This window comes from Anthonomus grandis, chromosome 5 (genome assembly GCF_022605725.1).
Source record: "Anthonomus grandis grandis chromosome 5, icAntGran1.3, whole genome shotgun sequence".
Lineage (NCBI taxonomy): Eukaryota > Metazoa > Arthropoda > Insecta > Coleoptera > Curculionidae > Anthonomus > Anthonomus grandis.
In genome coordinates, this window is record NC_065550.1 from 742,079 (window position 1) to 768,098 (window position 26,020).

The following is a 26,020-nucleotide window of genomic DNA, read 5'->3' on the forward strand; positions in this document are numbered from 1 at the left end:
TAATAATAGCAGGGCAACAAAGTAAGATAAGAGTTATGTTTAAGTTATCGACCCCAAATGCTTTGCTTAAGGAATCAAGATGATTCTACTTGATATACTAGTGAAGTCTGATGTAGCTCTTATAATAAAACCAAGATATTTTATGATATTATCGATATGATTGCAAAAAGTAAGCTTCTTGTCAATAGTGACACCCAAATAACAAACATAATCACAGTTAGAAAGAATTGTACCATTTATGTATAGCCGAAGCTAATTTCATTTTTTAGCAAAGAAATAGACATCTTTTTACATTTTTCAAACTCAAACTTAAACTCAAAAATGCTTTATTGTCATTATAAACATAGAAGTTGTAGGCAAAGCCAATAGACTGTACATTAAAGGAATAAAAACGAGAACCTAATTTAAAATAAAATAAAATTAGATAAAACTTTGAAAAATACTTAAATGCTAATCATTGAAAAATTCACCTAAACTATAGTACACTTTACTAGCAAGAAACATTTTCGTCCTTGTAAAAAAACCTACTTTTTTCAATCTTAAGTTGTCTTATTTCTAGTGGAAGTTTATTAAATAACTTTCTACCTCCATATATGAAAGAGCTACGGACAAGTTCAAAATGAGGAATGGGTAGCCTCAACAAATAATTTTGTCGCGTATTATAGTGGCTTCCTAAGTGGAGTTTCTGTTTATATTTTCTAAAAACTAAGCAAACTGTTTCCAAAATAAAGATACAACACAGGGTTAAAATATTATTACTTACAAAAAGCGGGCGACATAAGTCACGAGGCTTGGCCCCACATAGATATCTAATGGCCCTTTTCTGGAGTACAAACACTGAACTAAAAAGTGAATTTGAACATGAATCCCAAAAGCAAATTCCATATCGAAGGTGCGACTCGATAATCGCGAAGTATGCGATGGAGAAATTAAGACTGGTGGCAGTAACCCTTAGGGCGTAGCAGCCTGATGAGACTTTTCTACATACATTCACAATATGGTCTTCAAATTTAAGGAACTTGTCTATGGAAAGACCCAAAAACTTACTGAACGGTGGCATGGTGTAGCATGGCTTCATTATTTAAACATATATCATTTGTATTACATTTAAAATTAAGGATATTTGTTTTGGAAATATTAAATGTCAAAAAATTTGCATCACACCAGTCTTTTATTTTTAACAAATCTGCACGTATATTGGCCTCCATTTGAGAAACATTAGAGTCGTGCCAGAGGATGGTGGTATCATCGGCAAACAATGTAAATTTGCCAGTTACCTGCAGTTGTGGCAGATCGTTCACATAAATGAGAAAAAGTAAAGGACCAAGTACTGATGCTTGCGGAACACCCACATTTATATTAAGTTTCTTAGAGATACCACCATTAAATTTGACAGCCTGGACACGATTTGATAAGTAGGAACGAAACCACTCAAGGGCAGTTCCTCTGAAACCATAGAGCTCCAGTTTCATCAGCAGCACTCTGTGACTCACGCAGTCAAATGCCTTGGACAAGTCACAGAATACCGCTGCTGCAACTTCACTAACATTCAGTCGGTTGTACAGGTGCTCTAGAAAGCTAAAGATAGCATCATTTGTGCTCACAGACTCACGAAAGCCAAACTGCTGAAGACTCAATAGGCCAAACCTATTTAAAAATGAAACCATCCTCACCTTAACGAGCCGTTACACTATCTTGGCTAAAGTAAGCAATAACGCTATAGGTCTAAAGTTAGAAGGACAGTCGCGATCGCCACCCTTGTAAAGAGGAACAATCATTGCTCTTTTTAAGCACTCTGGGAAAACTCCAAACATAATTGAAAAGTTAATTGACTCGGCCAAGACTTGCAAAGCAACAAGAGGTAAAGCAGAAAATATTTTAAGAGAAAGCCCATCCCAACCTGATGAACTTTTATTCTTAATATTAACCATTAACTGTTTAAGCTCTTCTTCAATATTGAGAGGAAGCCTATATTAATCTTGCACCAGTTGTAGATTGAATTAATATCATTTTGGAGAAGCAAACAGTCATCCTAATTAGTTGCAATGCGAAATATCTTTAGGTCGTCAGCAAACGGAAGACTATTCCTTAAAATGTTAACAGATATGTCATTGATAAAAATGGAAAACAAAAGGAGCAAGATTTCTACCCTGAGGAGCACCCCTATATGCTTTATAAACATATGACCTAAACGCATTATACTCTGCAAACTGGTGTCTATCCGCCAGATAGGAAGCAAAAAATTGTACAAGATTAGAACGGAAACCAAGCTTGATAAGTTTCTGAGCAAGAAATCATGATTTACCTTATCAAAGGCTTTGTCGAAGTCCGTGTAAATTACGTCTATAGTCGAAGTCGTTTATAATAGTCAGTGACGTTAGAAAAAACCAACAAGCAACACAACTAGAGTGGCTTAAAATAATATTTAATTCCCTAAATACAAAATCCATTAAAAGCCGGTGACACGCGCCTACTCCAGTGGTTGTTGTCATAGTCCCGCCTTGCTCGCATAAAGCGCGCAGTGGTGGCAAGTATATTACTCGTCCTTTTCTCTCTTGTTTCGCGGTAAATGGGGCAGCGAGATAAACAGTCATTACTTTTAACAGAATGGCAACGCCTATAAACGCAGACACATGCTTTCCTTGTTACAATACGCTTCGCGTATTGTAAGAACGCACCGTACATAGTTGGGTGATTTTCGGGACCCTGCGTCACATAAACGTTAATAACTTTGCTTCTATGGCGAATTTTTTTTTCTGGTTTTCACCGTTATATGTGGGAAGGTTGAGGCTACGTGACGGTGTAGATTTTTTTTGGCCACGCCGCCCCGAAGGGGCGGGCGTGGCAAAAAACCGCATTTTTCGCGAAAACAGCCGCTGCAGAGGTTTGTGAAAAACTGACTGAGCCGAATTTTCTGAAACTCACTGACGTCAAAGCCCTTCATGGGAAGCAGTGCAGAAGGGGAGCTTAAAAAAAAAAACCCATTGGAAGTCGGATTTTTCTGTGAATGAAATTTGAACTTTTTGCGCGGTACCTCGCGGACTTAAACGGCCGTGGGGCCTAAACGGTAATGTTCCCGATAATGCGAATAAAACAGCCCTTTTCTACGTAAATGTAGCTTTCTTTTTTATTTTAACTATTTTTTTCCAAAAGAAACTTCTTCCGAGATAAACGAGTTCAAACTTAAAATTTTTTTTTTCGAAAAAAAAAAAGTGAATTTTTCGAGAAATAAATTTTTTTCTACTTCTAAAAAATTTTTTTAATTTTTTTTGTTTACACCGTTTGAAAGCCTAATCCTTTAGGATTAAATAGAGGTATTATTCATGGTGCTACGTATTATACGGGGTGAGCTGTGTTAACAAATATAAACCCCTTTTTGAGCCTTTTTTTGACCGTTTTTTTCTACTTTTCTTAATAACTCTTTATTGGCGGCACCTAGAAATTTCAAACTTTCAGCATTTTAAGAACTTTTTAAATCCTATTTTTCGACATAGTCTACAGTCTTCTACGTAGAGCAGTTTTTGCTCTACACCTTTTTTTAACTTTGACGCTTTATACCGGCATACCTATGACACCTACGGAAACCATTTTTTTTCTGAAATCACCGGACACTATCTGGCTATAATCCACTAAAAACCGTTTTTCTTCAAATATTACCATTTTCCGGAGGCCCGCTGTTATTTAAGAAAAACCCCCAAAAATAAGCCGTTCCAATCAACCAGTCATACCGTCGACACCACGGGAGCCAACGCATGGTACAAAATAGTTGGCGGTCCAGCACCAAATTGACCCAATGTAAAGGCATACGGACGACGTCACTATCGAGTTGCACATGGTCCGATGACGTAAGCGCGGGGTTTTCGGGGTATTGTGGCGGCAAATTCGGCCCGTTTACGCTACGAGTTAGAGTAGGAAAAGCGGTTTGAGAGAAGGATGGAGGATGTCTCGCAACAATTATAAACGCGTCGTGTTCATCTCGTGACGTCATGAGTTATTTTATTAATGAATATTATTAGTATTATGGGGACAATTTTACGCGGTTTCTTGATAAATTACTAGGATAAATAAAATGAATATAAATATTAAGAAATATATATTTGAAATATACAGAGGGTATTGATATTACGGAACATTTATGAGGATAATAATAGTATGGAAATAGAATTATACGGGGGGTTTTAAGGTTTTAAGGCATTTATAAGGAAAATATTACTTATAATTATATTAATCATATTATAAAGGGTGTTTTAAGGTTTAAGGACATTGACAAGAAAGATAATATTTATAATAATAGTAATAGCAGCATAAAGGTTAGGACAAGGTATAAATATCTGGAAAAAAAATAATAGTAATAATAGTTTTATTTTAGTTAGGGTTCTTTTAGTGGGGGTTGCTTTTTGGTAATAAATTTATATTAATAGTTTATCAATTTAGAAAAAAAAGACATTGATGCGGTGTCAAAAAAAGGTGTATTTTTATATTTTTTTTACTATATTATTGAGATCACGGCTTTCATAGCTTCAATTCAATAAGTTGATAAATTTTTTTATTCGTTTTTTTTTTCTTTAAATTTTTTTTATTTTATTATAATTGCCTTTTAAAATAAAAATTAAAAAAAAAAAAACAAGAAACAAACCACTTTTTCCTATCCTAATACATTGCTTCTTATGGGACCTGATCTTCCTCTTTAGATTGTGACACTCGTATGAATCGTGGAAAAATTTGTCATAAAGCTTTTTTACTAGTTTTTGAATGGTCTTTAACCAGAAAAAAGAAATTTTGAATTCGGAGCATATTTTGAAAAAATGGTCATTTTGACCCGGATTTTGTTCGAAAATCGAAAAATGCAAAGAAATAGGTTTTCCGTTCATTTTAGAGTCAAATCGGTAATAATCTTTTTTAAAGGTACATTAAAGTAGTACAGGATAGGAAAATAAAAAATTTAAATTTTGCCATAGGGCTCTTGATAATTCGATATTTATGTTTTACAGTTTTTTTCAATTTTCTCCGATTCTATAATAGCTAGAACCAATTCGTTTTGACAGGCGAATACCTCTTAATATACCCAAGAACTTTTATTTAATACAAAAAGTTATCAGAGTTATAGTTTATTTATAAAAAAATAAAAACCATTTTTTCGAAATTTTTCGTGGGTATACCCCTTTCGATTTTCGACCAAAAAAAAAATTATTTTTTTATTGGGCTTTTTTACTGGAAATTGTTAGTTTAGGGCTTACTTTAAAATTTGCCAATAATCGTTTTAGGAAAAAAAATTGTACGGTGGGAAAAAACCAGTTTTCTTTTGTTTTTCCCACATTTTTACTATAGTATCGCGGGTTCTGTAGCTTTGATTCAATTCGTTTATGGTTTCTTTAATTCCTTATTCTTCTCCTGTCAATTCTTTTTATATCCAGTTACTATTGGTTCTCAAAAATAAAACTGAAAAATCAAAAAAATCCACGAAAAAACCCGGTTTTCTTATCCCCAAACATGAATTCTTATGGGACCTAATCTTTCTATTTATATTGTGGCACTCGTATGGATCGTGGAAAAATTTGTCATAAAGCTTTTTTACTAGTTTTTGAATGGTCTTTAACCAGAAAAAAGAAATTTTGAATTCGGAGCATGTTTTGAAAAAATGGTCATTTTGACCCGGATTTTGTTCGAAAATCGAAAAATGCAAAGAAATAGGTTTTCCGTTCATTTTAGAGTCAAATCGGTAATAATCTTTTTTAAAGGTACTCTAAAGTAGTACAGGATAGGAAAATAAAAAATTAAAATTTTGCCATAGGGCTCTTGATAATTCGATATTTATGTTTTACAGTTTTTTTCAATTTTCTCCGATTCTATGATAGCTAGAACCGATTCGTTTTGACATACGGATATCTCGTAATATTCCCGAGAACTTTTGTTTGAAACAAAAAGTTCTCAGACTCACAGTTAATTCAGAAAAAAATAAAAATCATTTTTTCGAAATTTTTCGTGGGTATACCCCTTTCGATTTTCGACCAAAAAAAAAATTTTTTTTTTATTGAGTTTTTTTACTGGAAATTGTTAGTTTACGGTTTACTTTAAAATTTGCCATTAATCATTTTAGGAAAAAAAAATTGTACGGTGGGAAAAAGGAAGTTTTCTTTTGTTTTTCCCACATTTTTACTTATATCTCGGCTTCTATAGCTTCGATTCAATTCGTTTATGGTTTCTTTTATTTCTTATTCTTCTCCTGTCAATTCTTTTAATACTTTATTACTATTGGCTCTCAAAAATAAAACTGAAAAATCAAAAAAACCCGGTTTTCTTATCCCCAAACATGAATTCTTATGGGACCTAATCTTTCTCTTTATATTGTGGCACTCCTTTAAATCGTGGAAAATTTTGCTATTAAGCTTTTTTACTAGTTTTTGAATGGTCTTTAACCAGAAAAAAGAAATTTTGAATTCGGAGCATATTTTGAAAAAATGGTCATTTTGACCCGGATTTTGTTCGAAAATCGAAAAATGCAAAGAAATAGGTTTTCCGTTCATTTTAGAGTCAAATCGGTAATAATCTTTTTTAAAGGTACTCTGAAGTAGTGCAGGATAGAAAAATAAAAAATTGATATTTTTCCATAGGGCTCTTGATAATTCGATATTTATGTTTTACAGTTTTTTTCAATTTTCTCCGATTCTATGATAGCTAGAACCGATTCGTTTTGACATACGGATATCTCGTAATATTCCCGAGAACTTTTGTTTGAAACAAAAAGTTCTCAGACTCACAGTTAATTCAGAAAAAAATAAAAATCATTTTTTCGAAATTTTTCGTGGTTAACAAAAAAAAATTTTTTTTTTATTGAGTTTTTTTACTGGAAATTGTTAGTTTAGGGCTTACTTTAAAATTTGCCATTAATCATTTTAGGAAAAAAAAATTGTACGGTGGGAAAAAGAAAGTTTTCTTTTGTTTTTCCCACATTTTTACTTATATCTCGGCTTCTATAGCTTCGATTCAATTCGTTTATGGTTTCTTTTATTTCTTATTCTTCTCCTGTCAATTCTTTTAATACTTTATTACTATTGGCTCTCAAAAATAAAACTGAAAAATCAAAAAAACCCGGTTTTCTTATCCCCAAACATGAATTCTTATGGGACCTAATCTTTCTCTTTATATTGTGGCACTCCTTTAAATCGTGGAAAATTTTGCTATTAAGCTTTTTTACTAGTTTTTGAATGGTCTTTAACCAGAAAAAAGAAATTTTAAATTCAGAGCATATTTTGAAAAAATGGTCATTTTGACCCCGGATTTTGTTCGAAAATCGAAAATTGCAAAGAAATAGGGTTTCTGTTCATTTTAGAGTCAAATTGGTAATAACCTTTTTTAAAGGTACTCTGAAGTAGTGCAGGATAGAAAAATAAAAAATTGATATTTTTCCATAGGGCTCTTGATAATTCGATATTTATGTTTTACAGTTTTTTTCAAGTTTCTCCGATTCTATGAGAGCTAGAACCGATTCGTTTTGACATGCGGATATCTCGTAATATTCCCGAGAACTTTTGTTTGAAACAAAAAGTTCTCAGACTCACAGTTAATTCAGAAAAAAATAAAAATCATTTTTTCGAAATTTTTCGTGGGTATACCCCTTTCGATTTTCGACCAAAAAAAAATTTTTTTTTTATTGAGTTTTTTTACTGGAAATTGTTAGTTTAGGGCTTACTTTAAAATTTGTCAATAATCATTAAAAAAAAAAAAAAAAATTGTACCGTGGGAAAAAACCAGTTTTCTTTTGTTTTTCCCACATTTTTACTAATATCTCGGCTTCTATAGCTTCGATTCAATTCGTTAATAGTTTCTTTTATTACCGATTCTTTTCCTGTTAATTCTTTTTATATTTTATTACAATTGCTTTTCAAAATAAAAATGAAAAAATCGACATAAAAACCTGGTTCTCTTATCCCAATATCCTAATAAATGGGACCCTGTTTTCCCTTTATCTTGTGGCATGTATAAATCGTGGAAAATTTACTTAATAAACTTTTCTACTAAGTTTTGCATGGCCTTTAAGGTAAAAAAAGAAGTTTTGAATTTTAAGCATAATTTTAAAACGCAAATAAAATTATTTTGAATTCAGCGATTATCTGCATACTTTGGTGAATACGCCATAACTTTCATCAGTACGACAGTGAATTAATTGATGAGTTGATTCAGCATACCCACCCTAGATGTCGCTAAAGAATTAACATTAATATTTTTAGTATATTTTTTTTATCTTGGATGGCCTTTTTAATAGAAAGGTTTACTTTACTTACACTCATGAGACCTAAACTTTTTTGCTCTTGGTTTAACCTGGCTTTTTAGGGCAGAGCCTATTCCCTTCACCAAAAATGTAGGAAATAGTGAAAATAATATTGTCATTTGCCAATAACCACCTTTATTCTCCTTAATATTTTTAGGCTCTAATGCTACATAACATACAATCATAATTTTTAATGAAGATATTACGTGTGTGTCTATATTATGTGTTATGCTTTAATACATGTTATCCTTATCTTAATAAAAAAATTTATATATGTACATATAATTTCTGCATATTCTATGTGAAGTATACAATTATTATTTAAATAATGTATAAAACTAATTAACTTAATAAGATTACAAAAATATTTATTACATGTCAAACCTGTATACAACTGAACTTTGTCATGATTATTTTTTATGTGCTCATATGAAAAACTTAATTTTAACTTCTGCACTTTTTTCTTTCACATCCTCCAGTTTTTTGCGGCAAAATGAATTTTAGCTCTGCTGTTGGTGCAAAATTGAAATCATGTCCCTTACTGGAATTTGACACCGGCTCACCTTCTACAAAATTGTTGACAGTGTCTCTGTTTGAAGTACCATGCTCCAAAGAAGTGGACGAACTTGTACTGGGTATAGATATGTTTGTACTAAGCAATTCTGTATTTACCTTGAAAAAAATCAAGCTTTGAAATAAATAACGATAAGTTGGAAGTATAGACTTACCTAGGTTTTTGACAATTTCTTTAATTTCTCCTTGGTTAACCTCTTTGCATGTGGAAAAGTAGTGAGGCCATTCATTGTATTTTTGTCAACAATTACATACCAATGCATGGACTGAAGGTTTTTTATCCATTTGCCTACAAGGAACAAAATTTATAGATTACCTCATTTAGGTATTAAAAAAAATGAAAGATTTAGTAAAAATACCTTAGTATTCCTTGGCAAAGATATTCATTTTTCTTTTTCCAGGGGCTCTTTTGAAAATTTGAAGATATGATAGGTCCGTTTTTCGCTATGATGCTTTCAATCTGGTGCAAAACACATAACCTTTGTTGGTGTAGTCCACTAAAATAACAAAAACAAAATCAAATATAACAATCAAAACATTATGACATAACCTTAAAATGTATGTATTTTCATAAATTTCAGGATTATTCACTAAAAATTGGTAATTATGAAACTGAATTAAAAAAAAAACTTGTATGTGTGTAATTGTGATACTTACATTTTATTTTCATATAGGAAAGTAAGAAAGATGCGGAGACTTAAAAATATCTTCCAACATTTGTTTGGATTTTGGGAACTTCCGTTGCCGGTGGCGTTTATGCTTGTGGGCCGGAAAGTGACATTGAAATGACAAGTGAAAGTCTCTTCGTCTTCTTCTTTTTTTCTTCGATTTTTATGGCTTAAGCCCGATAGCAACCAACGTGAGTCAGAATTATGCAAAAACATGTTAAGGTGGCTTTACATAAAGGAATTAAGCTGTTTACCTTCCAAACAATACCAAAGTTGTTAATTCGTTTTTTTAGGCATAATTAACAATTAAATTGTAAATAATGGCTAAGAGTTAAACGATACACTTTATAATATTAAAATTAATAATAGACACAATTTTATAACTTTTATTGCTACAGAATAGATGTAACTATTTGGTAGTATAGTACTTTTTTCAATCGGACCAAAGCAAATTTTTTAAATTATTTCCAATGTTGATCTGGTTTACGATTTTATTACCGATTCATTTTAGAACCCTGACATAATTTTGATTTATGCAGGTTTTGAGAATATTTTCTACTAAACTAAAATTAAAGAGCGGAGCGTATTGTAACACATCATGGTTCTCTGAAGCATGATACCCAGAAATAAGTTAGTAATATTTCAATGAAATTTATTTTTGATTATAATATATAATAAGACCTTTCCTTTTCTCTCTGTATTTACTATAGATTGACGAAAAACAAAGAAAAACACAAAGTCACGGTCTCACAACATGTAATTAAACGGGCTACACGTGTTTCGCTCTAGTTAGAGCATCATCAGTTACAGCATAAGTGTGTGGAGGATGGCTTCTAAAGGCCTGATGATGCTCTAACTAGAGCGAAACACGTGTAGCCCGTTTAATTACATGTTGTGAGACCGTGACTTTGTGTTTCGTCAATTTTGTATGTTGGTCTCTTAGAGAATAATGGATGAGATTTTTGGATTTATTATAGATGTTAATGTTTTCCAAGTACTAAAAAAAGATAAAGTTGGGTAGAGCACCATGCCGAGGCTAAGGTTTGAACTCAGAGCCTTATGAGGATACGGCAGGTCTCTTCCCCACTGCGTGTTTAGGGCACTCCTTGGATAATTTTGGAGATTTTTTTTTGTAGTACTGACAAAAATTTTTAAAATTTCTACTGGTCCCCACGGACTAAAGTAGACGCGAAGCGTCTACTTGTTACAATACGCTTCGCGTATTGTAAGAACGCATCCATCTAAATTGAGGGATTTTCGGACCCTGCGTCACATAAACGTTAATAACTTTGCTTCTATGGCGAATTTTTTTTTCTGGTTTTCACCGTTTTATGTGGGAAGGTTGAGGCTACGTGATGATGTAAATTTTTTTTGGCCACGCCGCCCCAAAGGGGCGGGCGTGGCAAAAAACTGCTTTTTTCGCGAAAATAGGGTCCATGATCGGTGGGGGAAAAGTGACTGAACCGAATTTATTGAAACTCATTGACGTTAAAGCCCTCTATGAAAGGCAGTGCAGAAAGAAAGCTTTTTAAGATAAACCCTCTAGAAGTGGGATTTTTCTGTGAATGAAAATTGAACTTTTTGCGCGGTACCTCGCTGACTTAAACAGTTGTAGGGCCTAAACAGTAACGTTCTTAACAATGCGGATAAAACAGCCCTTTTCTGCGTGAATGTAGCTATCTTTTTTGTTAAAACAATTTTTTTCAAAAAGCAACTGCTTCCGAGATAAGCAAGCTCAAACGTAAAGTTTTTTTTTTCGAAAAAAAAAAAGTGAATTTTTCGAGAAATGATTTTTTTTCTACTAGTAAAAAATTTTTTTAATTTTTTTTGTTTACACTATTTAAAAGCCTAATCCTTTAGGATTAAATAAAGGTATTAATCATGTCGCTAGGTATTATACAGGGTGAGCTGTGTTAACAAATATGAACCCCTTTTTGAGCCTTTTTTTGACCGATTTTTTCTATTTTTCTTAATAACTCTTTAATGGCGGCACCTAGAGATTTCAAACTTTCAGCGTTTTAAGAACTTTTTAAAAGCTATTTTTCGACATAGTCTACAGTCTTCTACGTAGAGCGGTTTTTGCTCTACACCTTTTTTTAACTTTGACGCTTTATACCGGCATACCTATGACACCTACGAAAACCATTTTTTTTTTGAAATCACCGGACACTATCTGGCTATAATCCACTAAAAACCGTTTTTCTTTAAATGTTACCGTTTTTCCGCATCGAGCTGTTATTTAGGAAAAACCCCCAAAAATAAGCCGTTCCAATCAACCAGTCATACCGTCGACACCACGGGAGCCAACGCATGGTACAATATAGTTGGCGGTCCAGCACCAAATTGACCCAATGTAAAAGCATACGGACGACGTCACTATCGAGTCGCACATGGTCAGATGACGTAAGCGCGGGGTTTTCGTGGTATTGTGGCGGCAAATTCGGCCCGTTTGCGCTACGAGTTAGAGTAGGAAAAGCGGTTTGAGAGAAGGATGGAGGATGTCTGGCAACAATTATAAACGCGTCGTGTTCGTCTCGTGACGTCATGAGTTATTTTATTAATGAATATTATTAGTATTATGGGGACAATTTTACGCGGTTTCTTGATAAATTACTAGGATAAATAAAACGAATATAAATATTAGTAAATATATATTTGAAATATACAGAGGGTATTGATATTATGGAACATTTATGAGGATAATAATAGTATATAAATTGAATTATACGGGGGGTTTTAAGGTTTTAGTGCTTTCATAAGGAAAATATTACTTATAATTATAGTAATCATATTATAAAGGGTGTTTGAAGGTTTAATGACATTTACAAGAAAGATAATATTTATAAAAATAGTAATAGCAGCATAAAGTTAGGACAAGGTATAAATATCTGGAAAAAAAATAGTAATAATAGTTTTATTTTAGTTAGGGTTTTTTTAGTGGGGGTTGCTAAATTGGTAATAAATTTATATTAATAGTTTATCAATTTAGAAAAAAAAAGACATTGATGCGGTGTCAAAAAAAAGTGTATTTTTATATTTTTTTTACTATATTATTGAGATCACGGCTTTCATAGCTTCAATTCAATAAGTTGATAAATTTTTTTATTCGTTTTTTTTTCTTTAAAATTTTTAAAATCTTTAAAAATTTTTTTATTTTATTATAATTGCCTTTTAAAATAAAAATTAAAAAAAAAAAAAAACAAGAAACAAACCACTTTTTCCTATCCTAATACATTGCTTCTTATGGGACCTGATCTTCCTCTTTAGATTGTGACACTCGTATGAGGCGTGGAAAAATTTGTCATAAAGCTTTTTTACTAGTTTTTGAATGCTCTTTAACTAGAAAAAAGAAATTTTGAATTCGGAGCATATTTTGAAAAAATGGTCATTTTGACCCCGGATTTTGTTCGAAAATCGAAAATTGCAAAGAAATAGGGTTTCTGTTCATTTTAGAGTCAAATTGGTAATAACCTTTTTTAAAGGTACTCTGAAGTAGTGCAAGATAGAAAAATAAAAAATCGACATTTTTCCATAGGACTCTTGATAATTCGATATTTATGTTTTACAGTTTTATTGAATTTTCTCCGATTCTATAATAGCTAGAACCAATTCGTTTTGACAGGCGAATACCTCTTAATATACCCAAGAACTTTTATTTATTACAAAAAGTTGTCAGAGTTAGAGTTTATTTATAAAAAAATAAAAACCATTTTTTCGAAATTTTTCGTGGGTATACCCCTTTCGATTTTCGCCCAAAAAAAAATTATTTTTTTATTGAGTTTTTTTACTGGAAATTGTTAGTTTAGGGCTTACTTTAAAATCGGCCAATAATCATTTTAGGAAAAAAAAATTGTACGGGGGAAAAAACCAGTTTTCTTTTGTTTTTCCCACATTTTTACTTATATCTCGGCTTCTATAGCTTCGATTCAATTCGTTGATTGTTTCTTTTTTTTTCTTATTCTTCTTCTGTCAATTCTTTTGATATCTTATTACTATTAACTTTCAAAAATTAACCTAAAAAATAAAAAAAAATCGACGAAGAAACCCGGTTTTCTTATTCCCAAACATGAATTCTTATGGGACCTAATGTTTCTCTTTATATTGTGACACTCGTATAAATCGTGGAAAATTTTGTCATAGGGCTTTTTCACTAGTTTTTGAATGGACATTAGCTAGAAAAAAGAATCTTTGAATTCGGAGCATATTTTGAAAAAATGGTCATTTTGACCCCGGATTTGGTTCGAAAATCGAAAATTGCAAAGAAATAGGGTTTCTGTTCATTTTAGAGTCAAATTGGTAATAATCTTTTTTAAAGGTACTCTGAAGTAGTGTAGGATAGAAAAATAAAAAATTTACATTTTTCCATAGGGCTCTTGATATTTCGATATTTATGTTTTACAGTTTTTTTCAATTTTCTCCGATTCTATAATAGCTAGAACCGATTTATTTTGACATGCGGATACCTCATAAAATTCCTAAGAACTTTTATTTGAAACAAAAAGTTGTCAGAGTTACAGTTAATTTAGAAAAAAATAAAAACCATTTTTTCGAAATTTTTCGTGGGTATACCCCTTTCGATTTTTGACCAAAAAAAAAATTATTTTTTTATTGAGTTTTTTTACTGGACATTATTAGTTTAGGGTTTACTTTAAAATTTGCCAATAATTATTTTAGGAAAAAAAAATGGTATCATGGGAAAAAACGAGTTTTCTTTTGTTTTTTCCACCTTTTTATTAATATCTCGGTTTCTATAGCTTCGACTTAATTCACTGATGGTTTTTTTGCTCCTTTTTCTTCATCTGTCTACTCCTTTCATATTTAATTAGTATTGGCTTTCAAAAATAAAACTAAAAAATTACAAAAATCCACGAAAAAACCCGATTTTCTTATCCCCAAACATCAATTCTTATGGGACCTAATCTTTCTATTTATATTGTGCCACTCGTATGAATCGTGGAAAAATTTGTCATGAAGCTTTTTTACTACTTTTTAAGTCGTCTTTAAGTAGAAAAAAGAAATTTTAAATTCGGAGCATATTTTGAAAAAATGCTCATTTTGACCCGGATTTTGTTCGAAAATCGAAAAATGCAAAGAAATAGGTTTTCCGTTCGTTTTAGAGTCAAATCGGTAATAATCTTTTTTAAAGGTACTCTGAAGTAGTATAGGATAGAAAAATAAAAAATTAAAATTTTTCCATAGGGCTCATCATAATTCAATATTTATGTTTTATAGTTTTTTTCAATTTTCTCCGATTCTATGATAGCTACAACCGATTTATTTTGACATACGCATACCTCGTGATATGCCTGAGAACTTTTATTTAATACAAAAAGTTGTCAGAGTTAAATTAATTATAATTAATTAATTTTAATAATAATAATAATTAAATTTAAATTATTTATAAAAAATTAAAAACCATTTTTTCGAAATTTTTCGTGGGTATACCCCTTTCGATTTTTGACCAAAAAAAAATTATTTTTTTATTGGGTTTTTTTAATAGAAATTGTTAGTTTAGGGCTTACTTTGAAATTTGCCAATAATCATATTAGGAAAAAAAAATGGTACGGTGGGAAAAAACCAGTTTTCTTTTGTTTTTCCCACATTTTTACTTATATCTCGGCTTCTATAGTTTCGATTCATTTCGTTTTTGGTTACTTTTATTCCTTATTCTCCTCATGTCAATTCTTTTTATATCTTATTTACTATAAGCTTTTAAAAATAAATTTGAAAAATAAAAAAAATCGACATAAAAACACGGTTGTCTTTTTCCAATACTCTAATAAATGGGACCCTCTTTTTCCTTTATCTTGTGACACGGATAAATCGTGGAAAATTTATTTATAAAACTTTTTTACTTAATTTTGAATGGCCTTTAAGGTAAAAAAATACATTTTGAATTTGGAGCATAATTTAAAAACGTAAATGAAATTATCTGCATACTATGGCGAATACGCCATAACGTTCGTCAGTACAACAGTGTATTATAATTGAGGACTCTGTTTTAGCGTATTTACCATAGATGGCGCATTATAATAAACTAAGAAGGTATCATTGAATTTTGGTTATATTTATACGAGTTACTTGAGAGCGGAGCGTATTGTAACACATCATGGTTCTCTGAAGCATGATACCCAGAAATAAGTAAGTAATATTTCAATAAAATTTATTTCTGATTATAATAGATAATGAGACCTTCCCTTTTCTCTCTGTATTTACTATAGATGTTAATTCTGTCGAAGTACTAAAAAAAAGAAAAAGTTGGGTAGAGCACCATGCCGAGGCTAAGGTTTAAACTCAGAGCCTTATGAGGATACGGCAGGTCTCTTCCCCACTGCGTGTTTAGGGCACTCCTTGGATTATTGTAGAGATTTTTTTTTGTAGTACTGACAAAAATTTTAAAAATTTCTACTGGTCCCCACGGACCAAAGTAGACGCGAAGCGTCTACTTGTTATACGTTGATTTGATACATCCCATGGGCGTGTTTGCGGGTTTATTGTTTATTTTAGTGTTGTTGCAGTTGCTTGCGTTATTATACGTTATTATAATAAATAATATATATTAATAAATATAAAAATAATAATTTATATATAATAAAATATAAAAATAAATTAATAATAAAATATATTATTTATATTAATATATATTATAAATTTATTTTATTACTTATAATATTATTAATTTACGGTATTTTTCTTCGGTGTTTAATACGGTGTTTTTGTTAAATATGGAAAACGAAGAACCTTCGACAAGTTGTGTCCCGCCGCCTGCCAAAAAAGCAAAAAGACATTATTCCACTGCTGCAGAATATCAACTAGTTAAAACTGTATATGAAAGCGTTCGTGCTAAAAATCCCGATTTGTCGGTTGAGGACGCGGCAGAATTATGCGGAGATTTGACAAAAGTTAGTTCCAGAACAGTTTTCAGGTCTCTTAAAGTTAATGAAAACAAAAAAAAAGTAGAAAAAAGGGGCAGGAAAAAAATTGTTCTAGATGAGGACATAAAATATATCATTAGGCGGAAAGTGCACAGATTTTTTTTTTAGAAATGAGATTCCACCTATTAAGAAAATTAAGGCCGAACTTGATAGTGACAATTATTATTTACCTAAAATTTCCGTTGGCGTTTTAAAGCGAACATTACGCGACTTAAAATTTTCGTTATTTAAAAAGGAACCGGAAAAGTTTTTTGATTGACAAAAAAGAGATTGTTTTGTGGCGAAGGAAATATTTAGATGAAATTCGTAAACATCGGCGCGAAGGAAGAAAAATTTATTATACCGATGAAACATGGCTTAATGAAGGACACACCCGTATAAAAGTATGGCAAGGCTTAAATGTAACAAATTTACGGCAAGCTTTTCTTGATGGGCTTTCCACGGGTTTGAAATCGCCTTCTAGAAAAGCTCGTCGTCTAATTATTACCCATATAGGTAGTGACTCTGGATTTTTGGAAGGAGGTCTGAATGTTTTTGAATCCAGAAAATCGGGAGACTATCATGAAGACATGAACGCTGAGGTTTTTGAAAAATGGTTTTTGTCCGTGTTGAAGTGTATGCAGCCCGGTTCAGTTATATTGATAGACAATGCACCTTATCATAGTCGGCCAGTGGAAAAAATACCCACGACTGCTTGGCGAAAAAAATGATATAAAGGATTGGTTAAAATCAAAAGGCGATATAAAATTTGACGAAGACATGCTTAAGGCACAATTGCTTGATATTGTTCGAATCCACAAAGCACAATATATTGAATATGTGGTTGATGAAATGGCGCGAAACAGTGGGGTTACAATATTGCGGTTACCGCCGTATCGTTGTGAACTTAACCCGATAGAACTTATATGGGCACAAATAAAAGGCGAAGTGGCCAGCAAGAATACAACGTTTAAATTAAATGACCTTAAAGTGTTATTAAATGAAGCTATCGGTAATGTAACACCCACCAACTGGCAAAAGTGCATCGAACATGTGGTGAAAGAGGAGCAAAATATGTGGGATTTGGATAATCACATTGAAGATGTTGTGGAACCACTTATTATCACTCCTGGCTCTGGAAATAGTGATAGCGATGATTCTTCTTCAAGTTCTTCTGATGAAACCTCTGATAGCAATTAGCGCATTTTAACCAATATAGAGGTACCATATTTATTATTTAAAACTTGTTTTTTGCAACAAAGTTTCCTTCATTTATTGAACTACATACATTTATAATTTCATTATACCTATTATAAATTAATTATTATTTATAATTTTATTATAAATTACACTAAATATTTTCATTACAATAATCGAGACAATAATATTGAAATCATAATAAAATTATTATGTGCCTATTTAGGCACGTATTTATTTAAATAATAATTTATATAATATACTAAAATCACTTTTTAAAAATGTCTACGCCGCTGCTAGCTACGTCTCTCACCGCGCAACCGTCTCGGTGGCCCTAATGCTAACGATGTGTCACTGACTATTATGAACGACTTCGACTATAGGTGACATTTATTATTTATAGCCTCATATGCAGTCTGAAGAAATGATGTTAGGTTAGTTACTGTAGATCTGGATTGAAAGAAAGCATGCTGGATTGGTAATATTAAATCTTTTTCTTGGTGAAAAAGACTATCATATAGGCGAATTTCAAAGACCTTAGAGAAGTTTGATAGTATGGAAATTGGACGATAGTTTTCCACCACATTTTTTTCTCCCGATTTAAAGATGTGACAAATTTTGGCAAATTTCCAATCTATAGGAAAGGTGCTTGTACAAAGAGATAAGTGATGACTCAGTTTTGAAACTTATATTTTGAGAAAAGACATCATTAAATGAACTAGGGAAGGGTAGAGATTGATTAAAAACATTACCAAAAAAGTCGTTAAATGTATTGACTATGTCATCAGTGCTAGTTAAACTGATATTGTTAAAAATTGACCCAGGAATTCTAGACGTTCTTCGCCTTTCCTGTATAAGTTTCCAAAATTTTTCCGGGTCTTTTTTAATATACATATTTCTTAGTATTGACTATATAATCTTTATAACCTAACTCGATATTTGTTTTAATGGTGGGCCTTAACGCTTTAAAGACATTGTAATCAACAATGGATTTTGTTTTTTTTTTCATCTATTAAGTAGCCTAGATTTTTCCTTTAGGTTTTTTACAATTTAAGAGGTATACCAACTACGATAATCATATTTGCTATTACGCGAAGATAAAAAGGATCATAAATGAGATCTCAAGTTATTAAATGAATCAAACTTTTTAGATTAATTAGAAAATAAGGGTTCGTTTTCTTAGTTAAGTTAAAAACGAAACTTAAGTAGAGATTTAAATTAATTGATTTGCGCAACGACAAACGTAGCTTAAGGTGCGTCCAGACCGGGCGCGCCGAACCGCGCAAAACGTTTTTTTTGCAACGTTCCATTGCATTCAGTGTGGACGGGAAAGTGCGCACTAACGAACTTCTTTGCGCGTGTTCGTTGTTGTTCCGTTTAGTGTTGTGACAAACCTGCTATTTTCGTATAGCAAATGCTTTTGCTAATGCGAATCAAAAATAGCAGTCGAAAATAGCTGCTATTTAATAGCAGGTGCTATTTGAATTTTATTCGATACGTACATGTCGTACATAGCTAATCCTAGCTGTAAACTGTGTAAACTTTAAACTGTAAAATACTGTAAAAAGCCATGAGCGAATTTGCAAAAGGAACAATTATTATAAACCATAAACAGACCGAGTGGACAAAGAAACATCGCTAAAAGCTTTTATTTTTATTCCTTAATTTTTAAAATATTAAAAGCCGATTTCTTTCCGACAACGCTATCGCCGACGCCGCACCATAAATATAAAAAATGGGTGAAAAAACCGTTGGGTGTCGGCGTCAGTCGGAATCAGTTTAATAAAATGCGGTCATGTGGCAGGTCGCAGTCCAAATATTAATGCCGCTGCAACCAACGAGACACCAGACAATCAGCTGCCGAGGTGCCAGCGTAAAAAAATTCAGTTGCTATTTTAATAGCAGCGATTCTTGAACTCATAGCAGATAGCAGTTGCTACTAAACCAAATAGCAGTAAAAAAGTAGCAGACTGCTAAATAGCAACCCAACACTAGTTCCGCCAGTTGTCGGTACATCACAAGAAAACCGAGGCTCGTGCGCGTCTTGGCGCGGTTAGTTTGGACGAAGTTTTTGAAGTGAACTGTTAACATACTGTAGTTTTTAGATGAAGTCCAGGTTCTGCTGTAACTCTCACAGGTTTTTCGTGAGCCATGTTGAATTTTTAAAGAATCTTTTTCACATATTGTCTCTGGTGAAGCACTTTTGAATGTTTTTCTCGATTGCACTCGATTTCAGGTCCAACAAATTGTTTTAACTTCAGGTTTCTCAACATGTCCCGAATCAGATTTGACGACGATGATATCACTAAACCGTCATCCACGTATAAGGCCAAATAAATTGACACTCCATTTATATTTCCGGCGAAAACGCATGGGTCACTTTTCGATTGTCTGAAATTATACTTGCTTCAGAAGGTCACAAATGTCTTATTCCAGCAGCGCAGAGACTGTTTTAATCCATAGAGTCTTTATATCAATTTACCGACAGTGTTGAGTTTTCATAGCCACATGGTTGTCTTATGTAAATTATCTCTTCTAATCCATCATACAGAAATGCAGTTTTAACATTAAACTGGGAAATTCCATAATCATTTTTTGCTGCTAAAGCAGGTAGTATACGTATAAAGTCATATCTCACCACCCGGGCAAAATTATAAAAATACAACCCATTTCTCTCTAATTATTAAGCCTATCTCTTAATTCCCTTTCTCGTTAATTTCTTTGTATTATTATTAGCTTTATTCGCGGAAGCGATGACTGACTTATCCCTGACTGGCGCACCGGCGCGCTTTGAATATGAGCGTATTCAGCACTCTGATTATTGTATTTGTCTAATTTTTCTTACAGTGAGTAGAGATGTGTCGACCCAGCTATTTTTGAATAGTAGTTGCTTTTGCTACTGCTACACAAAAATAGCAGTTACTACAGTGTTACTTTATAAGTAGCGAGTAGCGTTGAAGACAATGACAAATAACTTTATAAAGAATATTTGCTTTTTTTTTTAATTTATTAGCTAAATTTTGAATTTTCAGTTCAAAAATTTTTGTCATTTAGTGTTTTTTTGTTTTAAGCAATATTTTGTTGAAACTTTTAGTGTAGGTGCTCGTTGTCTTCACTTTTTGTTTAATAAATTACAACTCAAACCTCAAACTCTCAAATGTTAATTATCGAAATAAGAAATTTCACCGCAAATAATACAACAAAGTTGTTAGAACAGCATAGATGGCAGGTGGTAGGTAGTGATCCCTAGAAGTCCTGAAACTCTTTAAGGAGAGGTGTGAAACAAAATACTGTGATTGGTAGCAGGCGCGAACGCCTGGGATTCACAGACAGGGCTTTATTCTCTATTTGTTATTGTTTTTCTGTCTCTATATTAAACGATTGGCGGGCGCCTGGGATTCACCGTCGATAAACCAATGGGAATGCGGGTTATTTGCCTTTTTTGGTGGGCGATTGGCCACATCCAGTCCTATGTGTTAGTTATTGTGGAAAAAGTAGCATATATAACGTAGTATCATAGTAAGATAAAAGACAATAGAAAGGTGTGAAATATTTCAAAATATTAATTCAAAGTTAGTGTGCTGTGTTTGCTTGTTCGAAGTTTAGAATTTAAAAAAGTAAATTGCATTGAATATGTTTTGAAGTTGTTATTTATTTAGGTTCTTTCATTCAACTAACAACATGAATAAGAAATCAGATAATTGGAACTTCTCAGTCTCAGATCAAGATAAATGCAAAGCCAAGTGTAATATATGTAAGTCAGTTCTTTCATATAAAACGTCTGTAACGAACCTTAAAGCACATCTTAGCAGACATCCTTCTGTAAGACTGCATCAATTTGAACGTGTTCAGAACACAGAGAAGTTCAGAGAAGCAAATACTGAACAGCATACCCAAAACGGTGGTACTTCTACTGTTAGTGAACCCTGTAGTTCTAATACAAGTGTGTTGCCATCGACCTCGCCATCGACTTCTAAAGGAAGTTCATCAAATATAATTCCCTCTGCTCGATCTGAAGCTAAAAAGATGCAGCAACAGTTAATGCCTGAATATACTCATAAGAGAATTACAATGTCCCAACAAAAAAATTTGGACGAGTTTCTATTGAATCTTGTTATAAAAGATTTTCAGCCATTTTCCGTGGTTGAAGACTCCGGTTTTAAAGCTTTTATTTCAGCTCTAAACCCTAGGTATAAATTGCCTACTAGAAAAACTTTAAGTAATGCTCTTCTTCCAGGACGATTTGAAGAAGTGCAGAACAAAGTTTCGGATGTTTCAAGAGAAGTCACATCTATGACAATTACAACAGATAATAAAAGATAATCTTTTAAATGTTGTTTCTTCTGGGAATATACCTGAAAAATCCATCTTGCTGTGCATTTCAGATAACGCTGCAAATATAAAGAAAGCGATTACTGTGGACTTAAAATGGAGGCATTTTGGTTGCTATGCACATACCTTAAATTTAATAGTAGCCGATGCTCTAAAGTTAATTCAGGAAGGGACCTTAAGCAAAATTAGTAAAATTGTGACACATTTTAAGCAAAGTACAAACGTCAAACATAAATTCGATAATGTTCAACGAAAACAAGGCAAAGAACCAAAAAAGTTCAAAAAGGACGTAGCAACAAGATGGAACTCCTCATATATAATGCTAGAAAGATTTGTGGAGAGTGACAAATGGGTTGAAAAATGTTTGTATTGAGATGTTGAATAGCGATCAGTTTACTACCGAAGTTAGCCAAAATTTTATAAAAAATCTTACACAAAACATAACATCGCGGCTTGGAGATTTAGAGTCCAGTAAGACCCTAATTGTGTCAACATTTCTGGATCCAAGGTTTAAGAATATTGGTTTTAGTAATCCTGTCGTTTTAGATAAGGCGAAGGAATATGTTACTGGTTTAGTAGCTCAAAATATAAGAGCAAAGTGCGAAACGACTGGAGAAGCAGGTTTAGAGGTTGGTGCCGGTAATGCGACGTGAGAAAAGCCACTATTTGACCTTTGGAAGCAGTTTAATAAGTCGGTGTCATCTCATCCTAAAGTCAATCAAAGTCCGCAGGCACGTGCTATTGACGAGTTGAAGTAAACCGTTACTTGGACGAAGAAATTATCCCAAGGAACGAGGATCCTTTGAAGTGGTGGGCTAACAATGGTGCGGTTTTTCCAAATTTAAGCCATGTCGTCCGATGCAAGTTTGGAACAGTTTCAACTTCAATTGCATGTGAACGGATATTTTCAAAGACTGGTCTTATTATTTCGGAGCGGAGTCGCGTTAAGTTAGAGAAAGTAAAAAAAAATATGTTTTTAAATGTTAATCAAAAGTTACTTTGAGTTTTTATTACGTTTATTATTTCAGACTTTTTTAGATTTTTTTTCTATTTTTCACTTCTTTTAACGCTTTTCCCTGACTGTTATATTTACTATATGTTACAGTTTTATATACTCTTGTTGAATAGCTAAGTTTCAAGTTTTTCTTTAATAAATATTTATAAATTAATAATAAACAAGTTATTTCTATTCCATAGAATATATGATTTTTTTTGAAACAGCTTTTTATTAAAAATGTAATTTTGTTTTTTGAAATTAAATATTTTTTTCCAACTAATAGTTTTTTTAATATTAAATTTAATGGATGACAATAAAAATATTACACGGAAACAAAATATAAAAATATTTCCGTATTTCCAGTCACGCCATAACTCATCTCTATCCGCTACTTTCATAATCATAATATATTTTCAATGTCCAAATCCCGAATACTCCCGTTTCCCGTTTCTGTTACACTCATCGAATCGCACTTCGCGTCGCAGTCGGCCAGTCTCGCCAGTCGCAGTCGTGTCGTGCTATTGCTATTCCATTTCCCAGCTATCGTGACACTCGCGTCAATAGCCGCTCCGTATGCAATTTTAGTTGCTACAAAAATAGCAGCTATTTTTTGAAGCCGTAGCAGCTAACATTATTAGAAATCAAATAGCAGTTAAAAAATAGCAGGCTGCTATTTAGCAACCCATCTCTAACAGTGAGTACTAGTGTTTTCTTAATTTTTTTATTATTTGTAATAATATCATTAAAAAAATGTAGTATGTTGTCATTATCGGGAAAAAATCAGTATTTATGGTAATGACTAATATTGCTGTCGGATTCGTGATTCTTGAAATAAAAGAAAAGAACGATTGATCTCTTAAGTAAATACATAATGGTATTAACATCGTATTGAAGATTAGAATATTATGACCCTCAAATCAAAGTCTCAAATCAAAGACATAAATGTGATTTGCCATTATTGGGATTTTTATGTCATTATCCGTATTGTGTCGTAATTGCAGGGTTTTAGTGTCAGCTCTGATTATACTCTATATACCACTATGTTTATTGTTTATTAAAGGTTTCCAGTTTCCTTTTTCTATTTTTACTTAGTTGAATATTGTTATGTTTAGTGCAATAATTTTTAAGAAATGTGTTAGCAATGCTTCTAAGAAAAATATTTAAAGTATTTGAATGGTTTTTGCATTGCGAATATCTGTTCCCTATTGCTATCATAATAGGTTGCCATTACTAAGACTATAATTTTTATTACAGATGGTTAGAACATCAACCCGCTCATATTCCAGATCCGAAAGCTAAAAAACCGGAAGACTGGGACACCGAAATGGATGGTGAATGGGAAGCGCCTCTTATTGAGAATCCCATTTGTGCCGATGCTCCTGGTTGTGGTAAATGGGAGCCGCCACTGATCAGCAATCCTTTGTACAAAGGCAAATGGAGGGCGCCCCTTATCGAAAATCCCAACTACAAGGGCAAATGGAGACCAAGAAAAATTCCGAACCCCGATTATTTTGAGGACAAGAAGCCTTTCGAGATGCAACCTATTGTAAGTAAATATTTTAAGGATATATTGTTAAAAAAAATTTAGTTGTTTTTAGTATTAGTGAATATTTTTTTATATAAATCTTCAAAACTTAAGAGACAAAGCTTTAAAAAAAATTTAAACTTCAAAAAACCCAGATCACTACGCATATTACAAACAATTACGAAATTTTACAACAGCAGCTCTTCGCAATGAAAAAAAGGCTTTTTTAAGAACTAAATTTAACGGTAATTTATCTTGTAAGGAAACATGGGCTGAGCTAAGAAAACTTAATATTACAAAAAATAAACAAAGATGCATTCCAACGCATCTATCTAATGTTAACGAAATAAATAATTTTGTTTCATCGACATGCACTAATCCTCAACAACCAGACCAAAATCTACTTGACTTTTATATAAATAATCTTAAAAATAATGCTTAAAATATTTTTAGTTTGAGGGTTGTGACAGAGGAAGAGTTAATGAGAATTATTTTATCTATAAAAAGCGAAGCATACAGATGCGACGACCTTAATATTACAATGATTCAATCTTGTTGTCCATTTATGATTCCTTTTTTATTTCATATAATAAATGAATGTATAACTAAATCATAGTTTCCAGATATGTGGAAGCATGCTTACGTCACACCTTTGCCTAAAATATCGCAACCTAAGGAATTGAAAGATATGCACTCAATAAGCATTCTTCCAACACTTTCTAAAGTATTAGAAAAACTTGTAGATAAAGTTCGTGTTTTTTAAATAAAAATAAGATTTTGCCATTAAAACAGTCAGGCTTTCGAAAAGGATATAGCTGTGCTACAACTATGGCTGACGTAACTGATGATATCTTTCAAGCGTGGGATAAGGATAAATTTAGTGCTCTTATTTTGCTAGACTATACAAAGGCTTTTGACCTCATAAATCATGAAATTCTTTTGTCTATTCTGCATTATATCGGCTTTTCAAATTGTGCAGTTTTTTACTTCTTTTTTGAGTAATTTCTATGTAATCTACAAATTTGTTAGAAAGGATAGAGTTGGCCGGGGTGGAGGAGTAGGTGTTTACCTAAAAAGTCATTTAAAATATGAAATACTTCAATTTCAAGTTAATTCAGAATCTTGTGAATATTTAAGCATAAAAATTAACATAGGTAAAAAATCTGTTATTTTCACCACAATATACAAACCACCATCTGCAAACATTAATAACTTTTTAGACAGCTTTGAGGACATTTTAAGTCTTACCGTACCCTTTTGTGACTATCCAATTTTTGTCGGAGACTATAACATTAATTTTCTAAACCAAACTACACCAAAAAATGATTTTGTCAAATTGCTTCAAAATTATGATTTGGAGCAATATGTTAAAAACCCTACTCGGTTTAGTCACACTGGAGATAACTCGAGTTTATTAGATCTAATTATAACAAGTAAAACATTCATCCCTGAAAGTTGTGAGGTGGTACCTATTTCAGAAAGTGTATCTGATCACTGTTTAACTTTTGCATGCTTTAATTTGATTTCAAACAAGCCATTTCAAAA

The 26,020-nt window shown here is 32.3% G+C and overlaps 1 protein-coding gene and 1 long non-coding RNA gene across 2 annotated transcripts in view; one reads left to right on the top strand and one right to left on the bottom strand.

The window, feature by feature from the left end:
- The window catches only part of LOC126736031 (calnexin), an 83,321-nt gene that overhangs the window by 20,470 nt on the left and 36,831 nt on the right, over positions 1 to 26,020 (top strand). The window contains exon 5 of the mRNA XM_050440222.1: positions 24,205 to 24,496. Within this exon, the coding sequence (XP_050296179.1) occupies positions 24,205 to 24,496 (292 nt within the window). The remainder of the gene's footprint in view (positions 1 to 24,204; positions 24,497 to 26,020) is intronic.
- Positions 8,621 to 9,261, bottom strand: LOC126736047 (uncharacterized). The gene is made up of 3 exons (XR_007660597.1): positions 9,202 to 9,261; positions 8,998 to 9,131; positions 8,621 to 8,941 (listed from the first exon to the last, which is right to left on the bottom strand). It is a non-coding gene; the product is annotated as an uncharacterized LOC126736047 (long non-coding RNA).